Genomic DNA, 21,301 nt, shown 5'->3' on the forward strand with positions numbered 1-21,301 from the left:
TGATGAAGACATTAGACAGGACCAGTCCCAATATGGACCCCTGCGGGACGCCACTCGTCACCAGTCTCCATCTGGACATTGAGCCATTGACCACTACCCTCTGGATATGACCATCTAACCAACTCCTCACCCACCGGACAGTCCACCCATCAAATCCATACCTCTCCAGTTTAGAGAGAAGGATGTTGTGGGGGACCGTGTCAAAGGCCTTACAGAGGTCCAGATAGATGACATCTGTAGCCCTTCCCATGTCCACTGCTGTAGTCACTCCATCATAGAAGGCCACTAGGTTAGTCAGGCAGGACTTGCCCATGATCATTAAATAATGACAACCCATACTGCATAAACTACCCATGGAAGCGCAGAGCTGAAGTTGTCAGCTGAACTGCTTTGGCATTACCTCTTCACTTACACTGTGTTAGGACTTTATTTTGTAACAAATACGTACAATTTAAATGCTCAGTCCCATTCCTGGCGTTTCTTCACCACTGACTATTACTTCACTGATGACTCCAGATGGCTTATTAACAACAGTATAGACAAAAAGTCACTTTTTCAAGCAGCAACTGTTTATTATTGGGAAAAACATTAGGACTTTTTTTTTCTCTTACATATACTTGATTTGAATAAAAATAATTTAAAAATTTTTAATTTGTTTTTATATTACATGAAAATAACTCGAAACAAGGACTGTGAATTTTGGAAGCAAGAAAACAGACAAAACCATTTTTAGCTGCTGAGATGTAGTACTTGGATTTTTTTTAACTCAAATAGAGAAACAATCACAATTGTCATTCCAGTGAAGAAAATTAATCCATCTATAAAATATCTTGAAGTTTGAGAATGGTATATAGTTACACTAGAAAGTATTCATAATATAGTGTGTGAATTCTAACATATTACCTAAAATATATAATTTCTCAGACTTTACAAGGTCAAATATTTTAGACCATATTCCAGTGGAAAAACACTACAAACCTATTACGATCCTTTTAAAGTTCCTGTTGAATTAACTTTTATTTCCTTTCGAGAAATTTTAATATAATATTTCAAGCAATAAAATATTGCATAAAAACTAGCTTGCAGAACTTTATTCACACTAACTTGGACAACCGCTGTTGCAAAGGATGAAGCACCTTTGGTAACAGTGATAAAGCATCACTGTTACAGTAGCTGATGAAGAAGCAGATTTTGTGCACAGATTGGTACAAGTTTCATGACATTTCTGTAAATCTGATAAAAATTACTGTATATTCGATGATAAGAAATGAAACTAATGGGAATTAAAATATGCTTAAGGCTGGGGTAGGATTACAGTGTTACAAGACAAAGATTCTATTAATTAATCCAATTCATATCATCTGACAAAGACTTCCAATAAAACACCGATATCTTCTTTTTCCTTTTTAAAATACATGCAACCTACTGCAATTTCCATTCCCTGACTTACCTCGTCTCTTTCCAGCTCAATGTGAATATAGTTCATCTTTTCATTAAGTTCTAGGGTAATGAACACCATTCAGCACCACCTGAATGGATTCTAATAAAAAAAGCCCCAAAAAGCAAAAAAAGCAATTAGCATGTCAAGGTCTCCCTTTAGAACACAAACTATTATCTGCAGAAATACTCAGGGTAAAAACGAGATGGAATTTGCATAGGTAGTTATTTGCATTGAGTACCATATTAAAGTTAATGCAACTGTCCCAGTTGTGGCTGTCTGATGGACCGACGGAAAACCACTCTTCACCGAGTACAAGGAAAAAATACTATTAATACGATCATCAAAACTGTTCTCTTCTAACAGTCTAACCTCAGGGATCAGTCCTCTTTTAAAGAAATGCTTGAAATGCTGGCTGGCGTTGCAGCTTGACAAACAACCCGATGCCATCTAAAGCGACAATGTCAAGCCCTTTAAAAATAAACATTTAATTTCAGTATATTTTAGGGGATTTTTTGTTTTGTTTTGTTCTTGGCTTTTTTATTTTTGTAACTGTCTGCTGTTTCCAGCACCATCTCAGAGGCTGGAACTTTTCATTCCTTCCTCTGCCGGTTTTGTCATTTTCCACTTGGCAGATACTGACCACCACACCCCGCTGCTCCTCATGGCGCAGCAGTCACCGGTACCGCCTTCTTATTTTCCTTGTCTGTTATCCGTATTGTCAGTGGGATTTACAGCCCTGGAATGTGATTTCTGAATTAATACGCATTTTCTTTTCCTAAGGGAATGCCTTATTTTGCAAACATAGCTGTGTAAAAACACTGTAATTTTAAATAACGAGTGGGCGGTGGCTCTTTTGAGATAAATCAGTGATGCAATTTAGAAAGCCAAGGAGGCATTTTCACCCGACTGCAATAGTTTTAAGGTCAGGAAAAATTTTGGACCTAAACTATGCCATTTGTCTTCCTTTGTAAATTAAGAATTACTTTTAGTTTTACCAAGAAATATTCTACTGAAATTATTATGCATATTTATGTTTTACTTCTCTAAATATATTACTCATTTGTTTAATTCATTCAGGAATCTACCATACCGTCAACCAACTACAGTAATCCAGAAATATTTTCTGTGTACGGAAGGGGCTTAATCACTAAGCCACACCTTCCTGCAAAGCTTCAGTATTTTTGATTGGTAAAAAGCATTTCTCATTGAAATAATACTGAAGTGGAGCCCAAGCCCTCCTCCATATATACGACTGTTAAGTTAATTAACTTTTCAGGACAAAACGCTGATCACATTCAATGACAAGATATACTATAGTTTTCAAGACAGCTCCAGGGGTAGCTCTGGTGGTACAACTGTGTATCTTGGGTCAAGCTTAGGTGTGAAATCCTTGAAGTTCTTAGATGCTTCAGTACCAAATACATCTAAAACTTTCCTGTTCATGAGAGCAAACCTGAAAAAGAAGAGACATGAGAGAGTGAACAGATTATTAATTTACTTCTGAAAAACTAAAATTATTAAAATTATTTTATTTTTAAATTATTAATTTATTTATGAAATTATTAAAATTATTTCACTTCATGAAAGACTATCCAAATCTTTGAAATACAGGCTTCAGCCTGTACTGTTTAAAGACTACAAGTTTTTCATCTTGGGCAATAAAGATTTAAAAAAAAATTAAAAATTGACAAATCTGATTAATAGTGCTTTGTGTAGATATACTTTATATAACACAACTTGTGGAAAAAGGGAAAGGAGAGAGTCTGCTTCTACTTTAAAGTTCACAAAAAAAGTCAAAACAAAATACACTCTTCTTTCTCACCCCAGCCTCGCAAACTCTGGCCATGCCTGCCCAAGTGTGGATAACAATTTTATGGGTGTTACAATCTAATTCCATCTCTTTAGTCCTCAAAATTGTTGAGTGAAAGACCTATGAAATGTCAAAAGAATCTGCCTCTATGGAAAGAGTGTCAAAATTACTATTACAGAGATTTATTTTCAGATAAAATAAATGAGCAGAATAGAATTTCTTTTCCCTCCCCTCTTTCAGCTAAAGCAATCTTAGGATTAGCACAAGAGCGAAAAAGGCAGCCAAAATTGGACATCTGCACTGACATCATCCCGTGTCGTGTTTGTACAGCCTCAGAGGTTGCCTGCAGACTGCCTCCAGGCATCCCAAGGAAAGCTTCCCACTACGTCTAGCAATGCATTCAGTCACCTCATGTCCAGCTAAGAGTGTACTGTGCCATGGGGAGTGCAGGTTCAACATGCTCCAGGGACTGGCCTCTGATTTCACTTCTATTTTTGTAGTCTGGAGAGCTCATTGTCATGACAAATGTTACCTTTTATAATCCCATTCATAAAGTGATCTACATCACGATTTGGATGCCTTGCTTCTGCCACATAGTACATCAGTATAATAGCATACATTTCACTAAATTGTATTTTTATAAATCAGTTACCGCAAAACCTATTTTAAAAGGTAAGCATTTTAGATCCCCGCAGCAAATAAGAGAAAAAACATCCAATAAGATATTAGTGTAAATTTATGGTTATAACCAGTGAAAATTTTTCATTAGTTTTCCAAGAAAAAAAATTCCTTTCCCAACTGACACAGATGTCCTATAAAAAAACCTATTGAATCTTCAAAGTATTCTTAGGAAATACTCTGACATTTCTAGTAATGCTTTTAAACATGTAGTAATACCATGCTGTCGATCACTGTACATACTAAGTGATTTCTTCAACCTGCATAGTTGTTTACCGGATTCTTCATATTCCACTGAAATCTGAAAGCATTCCACCCTCTAAGTGAACAAAAGATAAAAAAGCCTTCAAGTAAAACACTCATCTGCTAAATAGTCTTAACTAGATTTAATTCTTTGCTCCTGTCATTAGACTAAACCTAGCAGTGTCGCTTCAGCAGCAAAAAACTTCAAGTGGACTGGAAACCATTTGAAAAGCAAAGTAAATACTCAGGAAATTAGTTCATACATACTCATACGGCTCTGCCGTTGACAGCGAATGACACAGAAAGTTGAATTTGATCAATGGCGTGTTCAGACAAGCCATAACATACTCCCAATTACATACCTGCCCTTTGTTAGTCGTAAAAGAAATTTCCAGTACGAAGGTCTCAGGTTCTGAACTTCCATGACAGCCTGCAAGGAGAGTATTCTTTCAAAGCCAGCTGATGGCGTCAGGCAAAAGCTTCATCTGCTGCATTACGTTGCCAAAACCAGTGAAAGGGTAGTTATGGAAATTTTTTTTTTTTTTTTTTTTTTTTTTAAATCATCTCATGATTCATGGACTGAAAGCAGCTGTGATGACCTGCCATGGTCCAGCGCTGTCAGTAGACAAACCACTCACAGCTGAATTCGGTGCTCTGTATGACCACCACCAGCACAGACTGATATTCCCAGAAGATTATCTTTCAAAAGTGGTGGCAATTAACTTAGATCTCATTGCAGACAAAGCAACAATAATCCTTATTATTCCTACGTGCATGATTTTGCACTTGTGGATGCCACATTTACCTGCTATTTTATCCCCCACTCACTCTGCATTTTGTGATCTACCATTTCTTGTAGCCAGTCATCTTTGTATGTCATGTTACGTATCTTAAATAATGTTATATAACCCAAACCCTTGTCTTCTCTCTATTCCATTACTTTTCAAGGTCACTTATGAATATAGTGAGTAACAAACATCTCAGCATAGATCCCTTTACTAATTTCCCCCTCCTTCCTCCCTCCTAAACCTAGTAATTTATTTCCAGTCTTGGGCTGCTTTTCCAACTAGTTATTAAGCAATGAAAAAACCCTTTCCTCTTTTCTCATATTAACTTTATTTCTGTTAGCCTCATACGATGGTCCTTGCCAATAGTATTTTGGAGATTTCAATGCTGCAGACCTTCAGGCACGTTCCAAGCACTAAAATATCAGTTCACTTTGATATTAGAATGAGAGATATTCTCAAATATATGGGAGCAATGAGGAGGAGGAGTGGAACTGTCCTGTTAAGCATGACAGAGCAGAAGACTGCTTTAGGGTCATTTTATATTCTCTTTATTGAGGGGTACAAAAAATACATATAGTTATGGAGGTCCAGAAAACATTCAGTGGGATGTTTCAGTAGGTGGTCTAGAAATAGAGAGATGTAGTGGAATAGTAGAGTAATTTGGGTACCACTGAAAAGGAGCTTTTCTAGCTGATGCAGCCGATAAAAGGACTGAGGGTGAAGGCATGTAATTGACTTGGAAAGTGCAAAAGATGCTAACTACAGGTCGTTTCAAACATAAAACTTCAGATTTTCTTACTAATTTTTGCAGATTCTTTCAAATAGGCAACTTTAATTCAAGTTAGCTGAAAGTGAAAACTTCTAGCATAAAAAAGCATAAAATATTACAACATATTGTTTGTCTCCTTGAGAACCAGTCTGTTCATATGCTTAAGAAAGCCCATACATTTATGTTCATCTTGTCGGGCAATGCATTTTGAGATCCTTTCCAAAGAATTCAATGCTTTGTATAATGTAATCAGCTATAAGCATATGAGAAATCCGAGTCCTAGAAATGATCTTCCCACTGTGACACTCAAAAGCAGGATGCTGGAGCCCCAGTTCACAGCATCTTGCTGGAATCACTACGTCCCACTATCTTGTCTGTATCACTGTATCCCTGTACTCCTCATTTCATTCAACATTTGACTTAAACTAGAAGAACTTCATATTCTGTTAGAAGACAGCATACTTACTGCCTGAAAGCATATCGATGTAGAAATGGCATAGATGATGCTGTCTGCATGAGGAAAATAGGGAACCTTCCCTGCTTCAATGCCTTTGAAGTACATAGTCTATAAAAATAAACAAGAAATGCTGAATGAAACAAAATAAACAAAGTAGCTTTTTACTTTTTATTTTACCTTTTCAAAGTAACATGTCAACATTACTAACCTATGTTCATATATTTTTGTGTATGTCCACAAATGTGACATTGATTGAGATAGCTTATAGAAGTTATCCAAGATCAACAGAATAAGAGGCTATTAATGTATAGAACAGGACCTAGCAACAGCTTGGGTGTTAAAAGGGTAGTATAGATCTTAAAGATAAAAAAGGGAAAGTTTGCTATGTTAAATTCTTCATTTTAAAAAAGCAAAAGAACAATGCAATAACTATTCCAACAAGTGAATATTCACTGTTCTTAAACAGCTTGAAATCACATACTTTTCCTTCTGAGAAAACATGTAAAGTTTATTTTCCTGAGCACAGCTTGACCTTCCAAAGCAGCACACGCCTCTTTGGTCAGTTACCCTTGGCTTGCCTAAGATGATAAAAGTAGTAAAAAAAAAAAAAAAAAAAAAAGGAAAGAAAGAACACACAGCACTTTTCTTATTTCACTGCAGCCACAATGTCTCAACGTCCAGAGAAAACCATCAGCAATACAAGATAATATTGGTTTTTTACAACTGGTGTTCTAAAAGTCAATATGGATAACTCAGATTTGCTTTTATATAACCAATATGTGAAATATCTTCAGAGCTTGATCTAGGATTACAAGGAGCAAGAATAAACAGAGTATAACTTCCCTTTTTATGTTTAATTTTATGCTTAAAAAAAAAAGTTCCTTCTTTTTATGTTCTTTGAAATGAATTCTGCTCTGGTAATGGAGGTGGATAAATATCACTAGGGAACGAGGCCCTCGAGGTCTGCAGGAGAAAGCTTTGTGATTTGGGGATGATGTATCATAAGAGAACGCTCTCAACTTATTCCAGTGGTGCTGTTGGGGAAATGACTAAGTCCTGATTTTATGGAAAAATCACAGTAAGAAATCAAAAGCTGGTTAGCAAAGTATAATCAACATACCCAAACTCTACAAACCTTTTTTTTTCCTGGGCTCCTAATTTTAACAAGTTCATAGAAGTAATTCAAGCCTTTAAAATAGCAATTAGAACTAAGTTCGTTGCAAAGCTGGGAATTCAATCAGTTGAAGTATACTGACAAACAACTCCAGCTATAGACTAAAACCTAAGCTATTTTGAGTTATCTTAGATTGCTGAATGCCAAAATTAGGGAACAAAGGCAGGAAGTTAAGCTGTAGCTTTTGGCAATAAATCTGCAATTAAGGACTAGGTCTGATTTATGTTTCTGGCAGAATAGACATTCTTGGAACTTTCAGATTTAAAAAATCTGCAAAAGCTACAAAGCAAAGGGCTATCAGGAGATTAAAAAAATGCATGGAGAATATACATGGAGACCAGTGGATAAAGGACTTTTAAAATGAGTCACAGAAAAAAAAAGAAAGAAAGAAATGAGGCCACAGAACGGCACTGCCTCTTGGCACACACGTACTGAAAGACACCACCACCACACAACATTGTGTTATACTGGACTTGTCTGACAAAGCCTGTGCTTTAATTTTCTTTTTCTGCCTTGAAAAAAAAGACGAAATGAAGAGCTCTATTATGAGGGTAATATCTTACCTCTACTAATTTGGACACCAGATACATAGAGATAGTAGTACTTTTGTAAAACATCATAGAAATTCCTGCTAGACACCCTGTAACAATTAGAAAACAAAAGTATTGTTAAGGTTGTGATTTATTGTTGCTGTTGCAGTATGTCAGCTCAACAGGCACTGCATAAGATTATGCTTTCTGTTGCTGCAACAAAGTTCAGTGATGTTCCTGTGCTGCCCATCAAAATATGGTTTATGTCATTAAAAAAAGAGAGTCTTGAAACCCTGAAATAAATCTGTAGTTCAGTGCTCAGGAGCACAGCATCACATTTCCTCTCTCATCCCACAAGGAAGAGAGACCTCTGAGGTTCCAATACATGATAGACGCAAAACAGCAGGGAAGGGCCTGCACCACCACACATATTTCATGGCAAAAGGGTCCTTCTTCAGATCCAGAGGAGCCCATCCTTTCAAATGTGTATTCTGTCACGTATGGAAGAGTCAGTATTTGAACCTCACATCTCTACAGTTGGAAAATAAAGGACAAGTTCACATTTGTGCATACAATAATATATTGTCCTTGAAGCTGACCATAAAAAACACACCATTTGATTGAATTTGCCTTACAATTTCAATTGCAACTCTTTATCTGAAGCTACTTGAAACACTGCTGTCACTTTGACACAGCCTTGATGTACACAGTCCTGTTTTCATCACAGAAGTCTGAAAAGGGCATGGAAGGACAGACAAGAGAAATATTTGCAGAGTCCCAACAGAGGCAACATAAACTTCTTGTCATGGACTCACCAGCTACAAGTGCATGAAGCTCATCATCCAGGTTTCGTACCCAACGCAGGAAGCAACTAGTACCCTGTAGGTGAACAGAGAGCAGGATTAGCCCTAGTTAATTCTCTTTCATGACACATAGACTGGAGATATTCCTCTATAAGCTAGGAATATAGCACACAGTATGAATTAAGAGTGTAGTGTGATAATACCCAAAATCCACAGTACCTGAAACATTTCAGTGTTTTAATTAACAGTTTACCGCTACCGTTTCTTTCCAAATCAGAGAGCAGATCAATCTAATTTGAATACCAATCCAATTCCAAAGCTTATCTTGAATTCACATCATCTTCATTTGTTGTAGTTATCTAGACTCTTTCCCATGATAAAGTCTGTTTTCAACTGCACACCAAACACTTTGAGATTTTTCCGTACATCAAATAAATTCTGGAACCAGGAAAACACATTAATCTAAAAAGTTAGAACTGCACATGATTAAAAGACACAGTGAAACGCGTAATAACCTGTTTGTTGACACAGACAACAATACACAGCTGTTCAGGCCAGAACGGACGTAAGTAATTGTGGCTTAGGCTGCATTAAAATATATTTCATTTGGATGACTGCAGGTTACCAAATGGTCCAGATTGTTCCACATCTGCCACATCCTCCGCACTGTTTTTTTAACTGTTTTGGAAACCCATACTTTGTCTCCAAATTTTATACCTGGTAAATTTCTGTTTGTTTCTAAATGGTTCGAGATCTGCTTAGTGAGGCCCAATCCAGTGCTGGCGGCACCGAGAGAACATTATATAATTCAGTATGACAGCCCGCTGATGTCTACTTTGAGATATGTGTGTCAGCCTCTTAATCCATCTAATGTGTGCTTTTCATGGAATCAAGGAATGATTTATGTTGGAAGGGACCTCTGGAGATCATCAGATCCAGCCTGAAGCAGGTCTAATTAGAGCAGGTAGCTCAGGAACTTGTCCAGTTGAGTTCTGAGCACCTCCAAGGATGGAAACTACACAGCCTCACTGGGCAACCTGTTCCAGTATTTGGCCACCCTCACATGAAAACCTATTTCCTTACATTTCTTCAAAATCTCCTGTATTTCAGCTTGCATCCACTGCCTTTCATCCTATTACTGCACAACTCCAAGAGGTATAGGTAGCAATAAAATCTCCCCTGAACCTTTTTTCATCCAGCTTAAAATCCAGTTTTCCCAGCTTCTCCTCGCACATCGTATGACCCAGTCTTTAAATCATGTTGGTGGCCCTCAGGTGAACCCACTCTTGAAAATGACATTAAAATTAGAAGAAGAAATGAAGTAATATCTGTGTCCAAAAATGGACACAATACCACAGACGTGATCTCACTAGCTATTTTACAGTGCACATTTTTAAGAAATAAATTCCTTGCAAAGCCACTGATACATTGCAATTATGACAGTCAACTTTCCTACTCAAACTTGTAAACTAATTTTAAAAAGGAAACCAGGCTACCACGGCCAACTTATTTTCTGCAAAACCATGTTTGCTGACATTAATTAACAGGAAGGGGAACACAAAATATTAATATAGCAGCTACTACAATCCTACAATGGCATTTTGGACTGCTTTTAAGGAGAAATGGACTTTTTTTTAAAGCAGTCCATAATGCAATTCCTTTGGGTTCAAAATGCATCAAGCATTTCACTTTTTTTGGCTGTGGTCCAATCTTTTGGAGTGACTAGAATCTCTGCTGCCCTACATGCTTATTTCAAACTGGAAGAAAAATATAATGCAACCCAAATCTGTGTAAGTTACGGAACGCAAACAATAACAGAAAGTAGAATCATAGAATCATTTAGGTTGGAAAAGACCTTTAAGATCATCAAGTCCAACCGTTCACCTAACACTTCCAAGTCCACCACTAAACCATGTCCCCAAGCACCACATCTACACGTCTTCAATACCTCTAGGGATGGTGACTCAACCACTTCCCTGGGCAGCCTGTTCCAGTGCTTGATGACCCTTTTGGGGAAGACATTTTTCCTAATATCCAATCTAAACCTGCCCTGGCACAACTTGAGGCCATTTCCTCTTGTCCTATTGCTAGTTACTTGGGAGAAGAGACTGACACCCACCTCGCTACAACCTCCTTTCAGGGAGTTGTAGAGAGCGATGAGGTCTCCCCTCAGCCTCCTTTTCTCCAGGCTAAACAACCCCAGTTCCCTCAGCCGCTCCTCAGCAGACTTGTTCTCCAGAACCTTCACCATCTTCATTGCCCTTCTCTGGACATGCTCCAGCACCTCAATGTCCTTCTTGTAGTGAGGGGCCCAAAACTGAACACAGTATTCGAGGAGCAGCCTCACCAGTGCCGAGTGCATACTTAATAAAACTATAAATAAAGGTCAGAGCATGTCACCCTCATAAAATGAGTATCTATAGAACTAAATTACACTTTGCAATTGCAGCTTTTAAAAGACATCAAAATAATTTCAGCTTTTGCAATTTAAATACTTTTTTTCTCTAAAGGCTCTTTTCTTAAAGTTTGAGCAAAAACTTAATTTTCAAATAAACTCTGAACAGCCCATTTGCACTTTGCCATCAAAAATTTTAAACTCTGTAGCCTTACAAAGTCTTGTCTCTCAATCTGACTGCAAGTCAAGTGAAATGCTGTTTTGCTTACAAATAATGCTTGTTTTTTTAATTTTCACTAAGTAATATTTACCCTGAATAATACAGAATTATCTTAACTTTGCAGAGCAAGTAAAGTGGCAGTTGAAAAATGACATGTGTGATTAAGAATATAAAAGCGCAAAAGCCACTTCAGCACTGCACTATGCAATATATTCTCCCTTAGGGTGTGTGTTTCGTCACATTCTCTTTTGGCATAAATAAATATAATTTTATTAATTCCAACAATTCTGTATGAATACGTATCAGTTCGCAATCTGTCGTCTTATAATGGTGCAGAAGGGTAGATTTCCAAGTGATAAGTGCAATGTCTCCTCAGCTGGACATGATATATGTTCTAAAATCTCCTGCTATTTAGCATCAAATAAGAATTCCAGGAATTTGAGCCAAAAAAGTCTGCAAATGGCTTCTCTCTGGCAACACTGCTGCTACCGCAGTCACTACTTGTGTCTGCACTAAAATGTTTCTGTGTAACAGCATGTCCCTTTGAAATCTGAATTCACTTTCTCTGAAGTACTCCCTATCTCCTGATCTTGATACCATGCTGCAAAATCCATCTGGTTTATTCAGCAATGATAGAAAAAACACATGGAATGGAAGACCAGTTTTCTATTTAGTTTGATTACTGCAATACTATAGAATTTGTCGGTGACGTGCTGTAGCAAACAGTATCAGTAATATTAAGCAGCTAGACTTTTTAGGTTTTTGTAATATTCTGAAAAGTGACATAAAACCCATGGCATTCATCATTTCTGTATGCTATAAGCTTACTTTGTATATACTGACGAAAGATCCCAGAAAAGCTCCAAGCTGGAAATTTTCCTTGTTGTAGAAGAGGGAAAGTAGCCGGGATGGTTCTGTAAACAGATGCCGGAAGGTGGATGGAATACGAAGGCAACACTGGATCAGGTAACCGATGCTAAACATCCTAATGAAGCCCTAGAGAAAAGAAAGAAAGATTTTGTGGTACGAAACCACAAATTCAGAAAAAGGAAAAGCAAAAACATCTACAGAAGTACTTATTTTTGACATCGAGCAGTTTAAAACCCACTCTGCAGATAGTATGTAAAATGCATCTCCATCTTCAAACTCAAGATCAGGTTTTTTTTCCTGATTCCCCTGTAAAATAGCAAAGGCAATAAAATCATAGACAACTGACTCTCCTTTAATTTCTATGAATATCTGAAAGGCCTCATGGGACAAACTCTATTTCTCTTCTGCTCCAAAATTCTGTCCTTTGAAATAATCCTGATGACTTCATTTCCAGGTTACTGACCAGCTTTTAACCACAAATGAGTATAGAGGAAAGTAATGCGGTGGAAAAAAAGAGCACTTCTACATTCAAATGTCTGGAGAAAGCACTAAAGGAGGAAAATGTCCACGGAAAATAAATTTCAGAAAGTGTGAGAATTAGAAATTGACCCTGATGGCTTGGCACGTGCTCACGTACTTTCCCTCAACCAAACTGGAGGCTCAGTGACGCCTGCAGCAAGAGAAACGGCGAAACTGGAAGGGAGATTATGTGCAGAGCTACTGAGAAAGGATAACATGGGTTGCAATAAATTTTTCTTACTACTCCACCTTGGAGACAGATCTGCTTTTTTATACCATGCTACAAAACCACACTGACTTTTTCTTTCTAAATTCTTCTCCCCAGTTTCTTAAAACTTCCTCCAAAGCTTCCTATCATTATTGTTACCCTATGGCTGAACTTCTCCAATCATTCTGAATAAAAATCTATCCATTTTTTGGTTGGAAGATGCCTTATCTGAAAACTATCTGTGCACTCACCATTGGCAAATAAGGCAGGCACCCAATGCTCAGGACTTCTGTAGTTCATTTTTCAGAATATACTCAGGAACACTGGGACAATTCCAGTTAGAGGGACAACTGGCAGAGGGTTTGACTGAGCAACCTTTCAAACTCAGAAACTCAAAACATTTTTGCCTCCTACAGAACTTTATAATGCATCATAAAGCTCATAAAATTTTATTGTGGTTAAACATCCAGTAATAAACTCTTCCTGAAGCAATTACTCTCCCTGCTACTCAAGAAGTGATTTATGAGAAGCAAGTGGAAGAAACTATATTGTGTCATCCAATGATCCAGTAGCTATGAATGAAAAATTTCCACTTCTTTGTCTGCTACTTTTAAAGGTATGCAAATTGTATGTACTGAACAGCTAACGACCCAGTATTTTCTGATCGTGTAATGAAAATGCTTACTGAAAGGTATGCGAGGTAGGCCGAGATGTAAATGCACTGTGAAATTTGTGTAGTTAAAATGTCAAAATTAAGATGAACATATATTCACCCCCTAAAATTAAGAGGTACCCTCGTGTGAAGTACATAGCCCTTGTCTTCCAGAAAAATTAGACGATTACGATACCAGGTACCATTACATAAAAAGAAAGTCCTAAAACCAGCAGTTATGAACAAAGCCCAAAACAAGAGAACAACCAACAGTATGGTATGTTTGACATTTTCACCCAGCTGTAGGAAAGGTTACTCTGATGGGGTGAGGAACACTGCATTAGGAAACACTTAAATTCCAACTGGAAACACTCAAATATATCTGTGATTTTATTTTTATGAGTAGCCTACTTAGAAGGGCTGAACTGAAGGACTGAGGCTTAGTTTTGATGAGCACTAAACAGCAGTGAGTAGTGCACAAAATCTTTCTATTTAGCTTATTAAATCAACCAAGTGAATCCGTATCACACTTACAGGTGTTTTTCAGAGTCACAGAAAGTATTACATCTTATAATCAATGCACAATATTGTAACTTTTCTCTTCCATAAAAAGACCTCAAATGATAACGGAGGTAGAAAACAGTGGAGTATACGCAGGTCACTATAATAAGCGTAAGTGAGTGAAGAAAACTCTGCTAAGAGCCATTTCTTCACAGAGGTTTTGAGTTGGGACTCAGATCAGCCAGAAGCAGCAGCACAGTGAAACTACGTATCTGCAAAACTCATTGACTAAACCTTTTCTTTTTTTCTTCCTTTTGAGAAACAGATTTCTTAAAAAGTTAATAATACAGTCAAGATATTGGCTATAACGTAAATTCAGAAAAGCACGTGTGTGCACATAAACAGAGTTCAGTAACATACCAAAACACAGTCAACCTGTTGCAACATATTAGGAATTAGTTAAAATAATTATTTAAAATAATTTAAGATATTTAACATTTGTTCTGGGTATACGGTTGCCCTTGTTCCTTCAAGAGATAGAATGCAGAGATTACAATCATCAGAAAATAATCTCATATTCTTTTTGGTCATCCTAGTCATTAGGTAAGTTGTGAGGATCATCTGGTGTCACCCCCAGCATCAGCAGAAAGAATGGACAACTGGACTACTACTGCTGGCTAATGTCTCCTCATTGTAACCAACTGGAATAACAAAAGAGGAAAAATATTGTTTGACTGCTTCTGGTAGCTCTTTTCAGACACTTACAAACCCAAAGCATTTTAAGTATTTAAAATTTGAAGGGAAGTCTATGAAATCAGGTGGTATGTCATTACTAAATGTTACATAAAAGCTATCACAGATTATGTCAGCTAGCTAACGTGCATTTAAATGTGAAGCAGGAGAAAAAGAGCATGCAATGACAATTAAAGCACAGATATGATAATGAGAAGACGAGATGTTCAAGAGTAAGGGAAAATATAACACGGAGGGGGAATTTTGGCAATAAGCAGCTCATCAGATCATTATCAGATTTGAAAGCTCCCTTACAGATATGGAATTACAAAAACATGCTCAAACCATGTCAGCTGACACTTATTACTGATCGACTCCTGGAACAGCCATAGAGAGAACTGAAAATGCTTTAAGAATTCTGGATCTTTAAAAATCCAAATATATCACAACAAAATTTTTCACTCACATTTTCATTTAAAAAAAAAAAGTCACAGAAAAGGCAGGAAATTCAAAGATCTGGCTGCCACTTCAGTGATATTTCTCTGATTATATTATTGTAGTCAAGAATAATTTATACTACAATGCTATACAAGACTGGTATAAGAATGAAGTATGGTTCAAATGCACAATTAGTTTCTCTAAAGAGAGAACAGCCTTATAAAAATGTCTTTTTTTAAATTATTATTTTTAGTCAGGTCAAGACTTAGTTCAGCTCCATTATCAGTTGGGTTTTCTTCTCCCCTCATCCCTTTTCGAGGGTATGTGAAATGTGAACAAAATGATGCTGAATAAACAACTGAAGAGGACAGAGACTTCCGAATATCCCCTTTTTGGTTTTCCTGTTCTTTTCATCATTAACACATCTTCCTACTCACCTAAAAAAGGATAGAGCGAGTAGTGTGGGGACGGTCTACTGTAATCTGAGGAGCTCACAACCTGGAATTAGATTTGGGTCACTCCACTAGAGTGACTGAACAAGACTAACTCCTATTTCTTGGTCACCCTTCTATTTTAAAGGCATTTCAAGCTCATTATATTCTCTAATGGTCAGATCACCTCTCTCTTTACCCATGAAGTCACATACACAATCATTCTTCCAGCAGATTATGACAGTTTTCCATGGAGAAGAGGCATCAGTTCCATCACGAGGACTTCAACAGAAATCCTTACTTGTTTGTTCTAACTGCGCTTGTAAAATAATACAGTGTTATGAGGGTACTTACTAGATTTGACTGCTGAGCATGCAGCACAGAATGCATAAGGATTTTGTGTGAGATTAATAAATAAGCTGAGGAAGCAAGTCTGGACTAACAGTAGTGAAGAGCTAATTACTGTAAAATATGTCTAAGTAATGAAAGACAGCACTTTATGTAAAAGTGCAGCAGACTGAAGTTATAGCAAGGCACCCATGAAAAAAGATGAACACTAGGAAATACTACCATCAGCAGAGATGTTATGCCTTGAAGAAAAGAGCCCATGAATGAAACATTAAGTGGACTGAAATAGCGGTGAGAGGTTGTAAAATTGTAATTTTAATCTGGGTTCTGCTAAATATATGTCATACCTACAACAGAAAAGTAACATAACTATCCTGAACTACTCGTGAATGCTCTACTGCATATTCTCATCGTAATTCAGCAGAACACTTAAGCACCATCTCAAATCCCATCAACTCCAGTGCAACTTATATCCATGTTACACAGTGGTACGCTAATATACTGCAGTGTAAAAAGAGTGTTAATACAACACAAAATGATGTTGTTAATAAACATACATGAATAAATGTTGTGCTAGATCTCTTCTGATGCTAAATTTAAGCATAGCTCTTCTGAGATAACATTAGCTGTATATAAAATTTTAATTTTAAAAAGTTACTTTTGAAAGTGATATATATCAAAAGCATCTGAAGAGACTCAAATCCATTTTTGCTGCTCCATAAATAAAAATGGGTAAATTATTAAGTGATTGAGATCTTCTGGAGTCTTACCAACTCCTAAAACAGGCATAGCAGGTGGTACCACCTGTGCCAACCCAACGCAAGCCAAAACAAATCTCTACACAGTACTCCTCTGAAAAAAAAATGCGCTGATCACATTAATTATGGAGGATGAATTATGCCACCGGACATAAACAGCTCTTCCTGGGTGCAGCAACTGTGACCAATCTCTCACTACCTTGAGCCCTTAAAATAAATGAATGGAGGAGCGAGCCCAGCGCCCGGCAGCAGCGTGCCAGACCCGCGCAGCTGCACGTGCGCCAGGGCTGCGCCGCCTGCCGAAACAGCACATTCCAGGTGCTTTATTTAGGGTGGAGTCACAAGTGGCCTCAGCCGTGAAGTGCATCACATAGTTAAACAAGTTCCTTGCTCGCTAGTCCATTTTTTCCCACACGTTTTATGTTATTCATTCACTCCAGCTAATCTGAAAGACCAGAGAACTTTAACCCCACCACCACCCCGTCCTAAATTGAGAAAATCTGTTTTCAGGCTTGTCACATTTTCAATAGAAGAAGAATGAGTAACAGGTTCCTTTCTCATTTCCTAAGTATATGCCTTTTCTGACTAAAGACTTTTACCTTGTCTTTGCCAGAGTTTGTCAATCTAACTTTTTCTGCACTTACTTTAATACAATATGAGATGCAATTATCTCCATAGTGTTTACAGCATCTATGCCTTGGGCCATGTTTGCACCTGCAAAAAGCACAATGAAACACATATTAACTCGTAGCTGTTTTCAGCGTCATCAACAGAAGACTTCATAAATTTTTCTTGCCTAAAAATACATAAAGTGCTGTTTTCCCACCACTCATTCTCCCCATTACCCATTGAAGGGCACTGTGAACTTTTATGATGCCATAAAAGGACAATAAAAACTAACAATACCTTAGTTGTACAGCAAGAAATGTCTGCACACTTATTTGGATCCAACCTCTTGCCATGCTACACATTAAATACAAAATTAAAGAGCAAATTTTCTGCTGTGGTCAACAGGGAGAAGTGATGTGACCCTTCCCGGTCTGTCTCTGCTTCATGGTTCTGGAAGGATATTTGACCAAGCATCCATTATCTGAGTCCTCACATCTTTCATACCACTGCAAGGTTCATTGGAGGGCAACGCAGAACATACAAATGCACAGAGATACCCTGTGAGACTTCTCTCGATTACAAGCCTTTCATTTCTGGGCTATTTCTTCTACTGTGTTGATTTTTATGTAGCTCTTACTTTGGACTGAGAATTTGACCTTGAGCATTTAAAAGAGACTGACTTGGGATGGTGGGACACGTGGATTGTGCAGTTGTTAGCCCTGCATTATGTAGAATTAAAAGAAGTAATGTCATACCAGGTCTGAACATTTTATTTTGCTATAGCCAAGTATTTAAGTTTTAATGCAAAATAAATTACACAATTTATATACTGTGCCAAATATCTTGGAAGTTTTGAATCGTGTACTATAAAGTCTAATGGCCATAAATCATCTGTGAGGTCAGTTTATGTAGCAAAAATTGTAATGGGAATGTGATCAGGTTACAGGCATTTAGACTCAATTATATTGAAAAGAACCATATGGAAGGGAAACCTGTGAGAGCATTAGGACTGAAAATTGAAAGTTTTCTGAATGTCTTGAGTTGGGAGTTTCAAAACCTTAAAGAAAAAATGCTCTTCTCCACCCATAGTCCCTTGATCCTTGTATTTAACGAACAGCGGAAGAGCTATAAACTGTATCTAGCAAACTGAATAAGGGGGATTTAAGGCAAAATCGGTATCAGCCAAAAGAATCTGCCGATGGCTGGAGCTTCTTCTCCTTGTAGGTCTTTTGTTTTCTAATACAGTCGTGCCTGAGAAGCCACTACTGACTTCCCTTATATTTTTCAATGAAAAACCACAGCAAATCACAGGAAGTCGCCATGTGATGTAGGTCACTTCATTTTTGTTCATTATCTGAGCAAGTAAGATAAGTCACTACTTTGAGAACACAATGCACTTGGAAGACTTGTCTCCTGCATGTCAGCAGGTAAAGATCTGGTCATAAAACTGCTGCTGGAGAGGTCAATGGAAGTGCAGATTCATAGGTGTGGTATGAACAGACCCCTAATCCATTTTTTATTCCATCTTTCCTATAAATGAATGACTTCTTGTGGTACCCAACGTGCCTGAAGAGGACAAATCAAGCACAGCAGAAGTACATCATCTGAACATATTAATCTGAAAAGCTATTTGATGTCATTTCTTTAAGCTCATACTAAAGGACAATAAATTGGATCCTGTAGACCGGGAGGGAACCTATCTTACCTAGCCTCAGATGTCTAGACCTGACCTTGTGCAAAACAGTTTTAGACTCACTCTTCGCTTTGCAATTTCCTATTTCCTGACAGAAGCGGCAGGCCAGCTGCTACCAATCCTGTTCTTAGACAGTTCTCCTTTATGCAATACAGGGATGTAGGTCACCAAAAAGATGATGTTACGGTCACTTAAGGTGACCTAACTAAGGTCTGCTGCTGTGCAATTTCCCCTCCTTAATATCACTACTAGCACCAGCAGAACCATGCCATGAGCTGGTTTTGCTGAAAACTGCAAAAAAAGCAACCACTACTCTGCCACTCAGAATTGACTGAATTTACTCTCCCTTGTTAGACAACTGCACATTGCAAGTCATTCCTATGACATACAGGTTTTAAATTTTGCTTTCATTAGAGTTCATCATTTGTCACTGCTAACTACCCAGTAAAAATGAAATGCAAAACACTTAAATGCAAAGCAAAAATGTTATAAAACATTGTCAAATACAATGTAATAAACCATTAAAATGAGCAAAGTAAGACTGATTCATTTTGTTTAGTTTTTCTTTTGTTTTCTTTGACTCACACTTTGTCCATGAGCTTTTTTGTTAGAGCCAGTATGTTCATTGGCTGCGATATTTTTTCACGATGCTTTATCTTTCTGTCTAGTTTTGAAAATGCTGCTTCAGGTGAAAATGAATGAGTGGGGATTTCTTCTTTCCCTACAATGAACCTGAAAGAAAAAACAAATCAGAGCAAAACAACAATTATATAAATAACTCAAATAAATACATTAGGCCCAACATAAGTCTCTAAAGTCTTTAAGACAAACTTGAAGTTATTATCCACAGGTCTGCAAAAGAAAATGCATCCTATACAGCTGCCAAACCTTGTATCTCTTTGAAAAGATCAATTCACCAACATATATTTAAACTTCAGATAATGCTGACAGTTGCTGCCAGGAATTTTTTTAAACTAGGAACAAAAACATTACTGGGGAAGTCCATTTCTCATACAAAGCAAGAACACTAAATAAGAAAATAAAAAGGCACATGAAATATCTCAATTATCTCCAGAAAAATGGGGTTACATAAAGGCTGATGATTACTATAATATTTTTATAAAATATCTATTTTGTAAAATCTTCAAGATGTTTTCGCTCCCACCAAGAGCATCAAGTTTGTTTTGCTTGGCTTCATCTTCAGCCCTCCTTCTTCACCCAGAAGTTGATATTGTCAATATACCAGTTCATCTTAGGTGTAGAATTACTGTGTATCAACAGCAAAGGAGATCATAAGGGCAAGACGACACCCCCCTCCCCCCCCCACAGGGGTCCATATTGGGACCAGTCCTGTCTAATGTCTTCATCAATGACATAGACAGTGGGATCGAGTGCACCCTCAGCAAGTTTGCAGATGACACCAAGCTGAGTGGTGCAGTCGACACGCCAGAGGGATGGGATGCCATCCAGAGGGACCTGGACAAGCTGGAGAAGCGGGCCCATGTGAACCTCATGAGGTTCAACAAGGCCAAGAGCAAGGTCCTGCACCTGGGTCAGGGCAACCCCCAGTATCAATACGGGCTGGGGGATGAAGGGATTGAGAGCAGCCCTGCCAAGAAGGACTTGGGGCTACTGGTGGATGAAAAGCTGGACATGAGCCAGCAATGTGCGCTCGCAGCCCAGAAGGCCAAGCGTATCCTGGGCTGCATCCAAAGCAGCGTGGCCAGCAGGTCGAGGGAGGGGATTCTGCCCCTCTCCTCTGCTCTGGGGAGACCCCACCTGGAGTACTGCGTCCAGCTCTGGAGCCCTCAGCACAAGAAAGACACGGACCTGTTGGAGCGGGTCCAGAGGAGGGCCACGAAAATGATCAGGGGGATGGAACACCTCTCCTGTGAAGAAAGGCTGAGAGAGTTGGGGTTGTTCAGCCTGGAGAAGAGGCGGCTTTGGGGAGACCTTCTTGCAGCCTCTCAGTACTTAAAGGGGGCTTATAAAAAAGATGGCGGCAAACTCTTTAGCAGGGCCTGTAGCGACAGGACAAGGGGGAATGGCTTTAAACTAAAGGGGGGTAGATTTAGACTAGATATAAGGAAGAAATTTTGTACGCTGAGGGTGGTGAAGCACTGGCACAGGTTGCCCAGAGAGGTGGTGGATGCCCCGTCCCTGGAAACATTCCAGGTCAGGTTGGACGGGGCTCTGAGCAACCTGATCTAGTTGAAGATGTCCCTGCCCACGGC

The 21,301-nt window shown here is 38.2% G+C and overlaps 1 protein-coding gene across 1 annotated transcript in view; it reads right to left on the minus strand.

The window, feature by feature from the left end:
* Positions 1-550: 550 nt before the first annotated feature.
* The window catches only part of TMEM135 (transmembrane protein 135), a 195,682-nt gene continuing 174,931 nt past the window's right edge, over positions 551-21,301 (minus strand). The window contains exons 8-15 of the mRNA XM_076328343.1: positions 19,653-19,799; positions 17,410-17,479; positions 12,137-12,304; positions 8,706-8,769; positions 7,924-8,000; positions 6,196-6,294; positions 4,535-4,602; positions 551-2,894 (exon numbers count right to left, since the gene is read on the minus strand). Coding sequence (XP_076184458.1) covers positions 2,762-2,894; positions 4,535-4,602; positions 6,196-6,294; positions 7,924-8,000; positions 8,706-8,769; positions 12,137-12,304; positions 17,410-17,479; positions 19,653-19,799 — 826 coding nt within the window. The 3' untranslated portion in view covers positions 551-2,761. The remainder of the gene's footprint in view (positions 2,895-4,534; positions 4,603-6,195; positions 6,295-7,923; positions 8,001-8,705; positions 8,770-12,136; positions 12,305-17,409; positions 17,480-19,652; positions 19,800-21,301) is intronic.

Source organism: Aptenodytes patagonicus, chromosome 1 (assembly GCF_965638725.1).
Source record: "Aptenodytes patagonicus chromosome 1, bAptPat1.pri.cur, whole genome shotgun sequence".
NCBI lineage: Eukaryota > Metazoa > Chordata > Aves > Sphenisciformes > Spheniscidae > Aptenodytes > Aptenodytes patagonicus.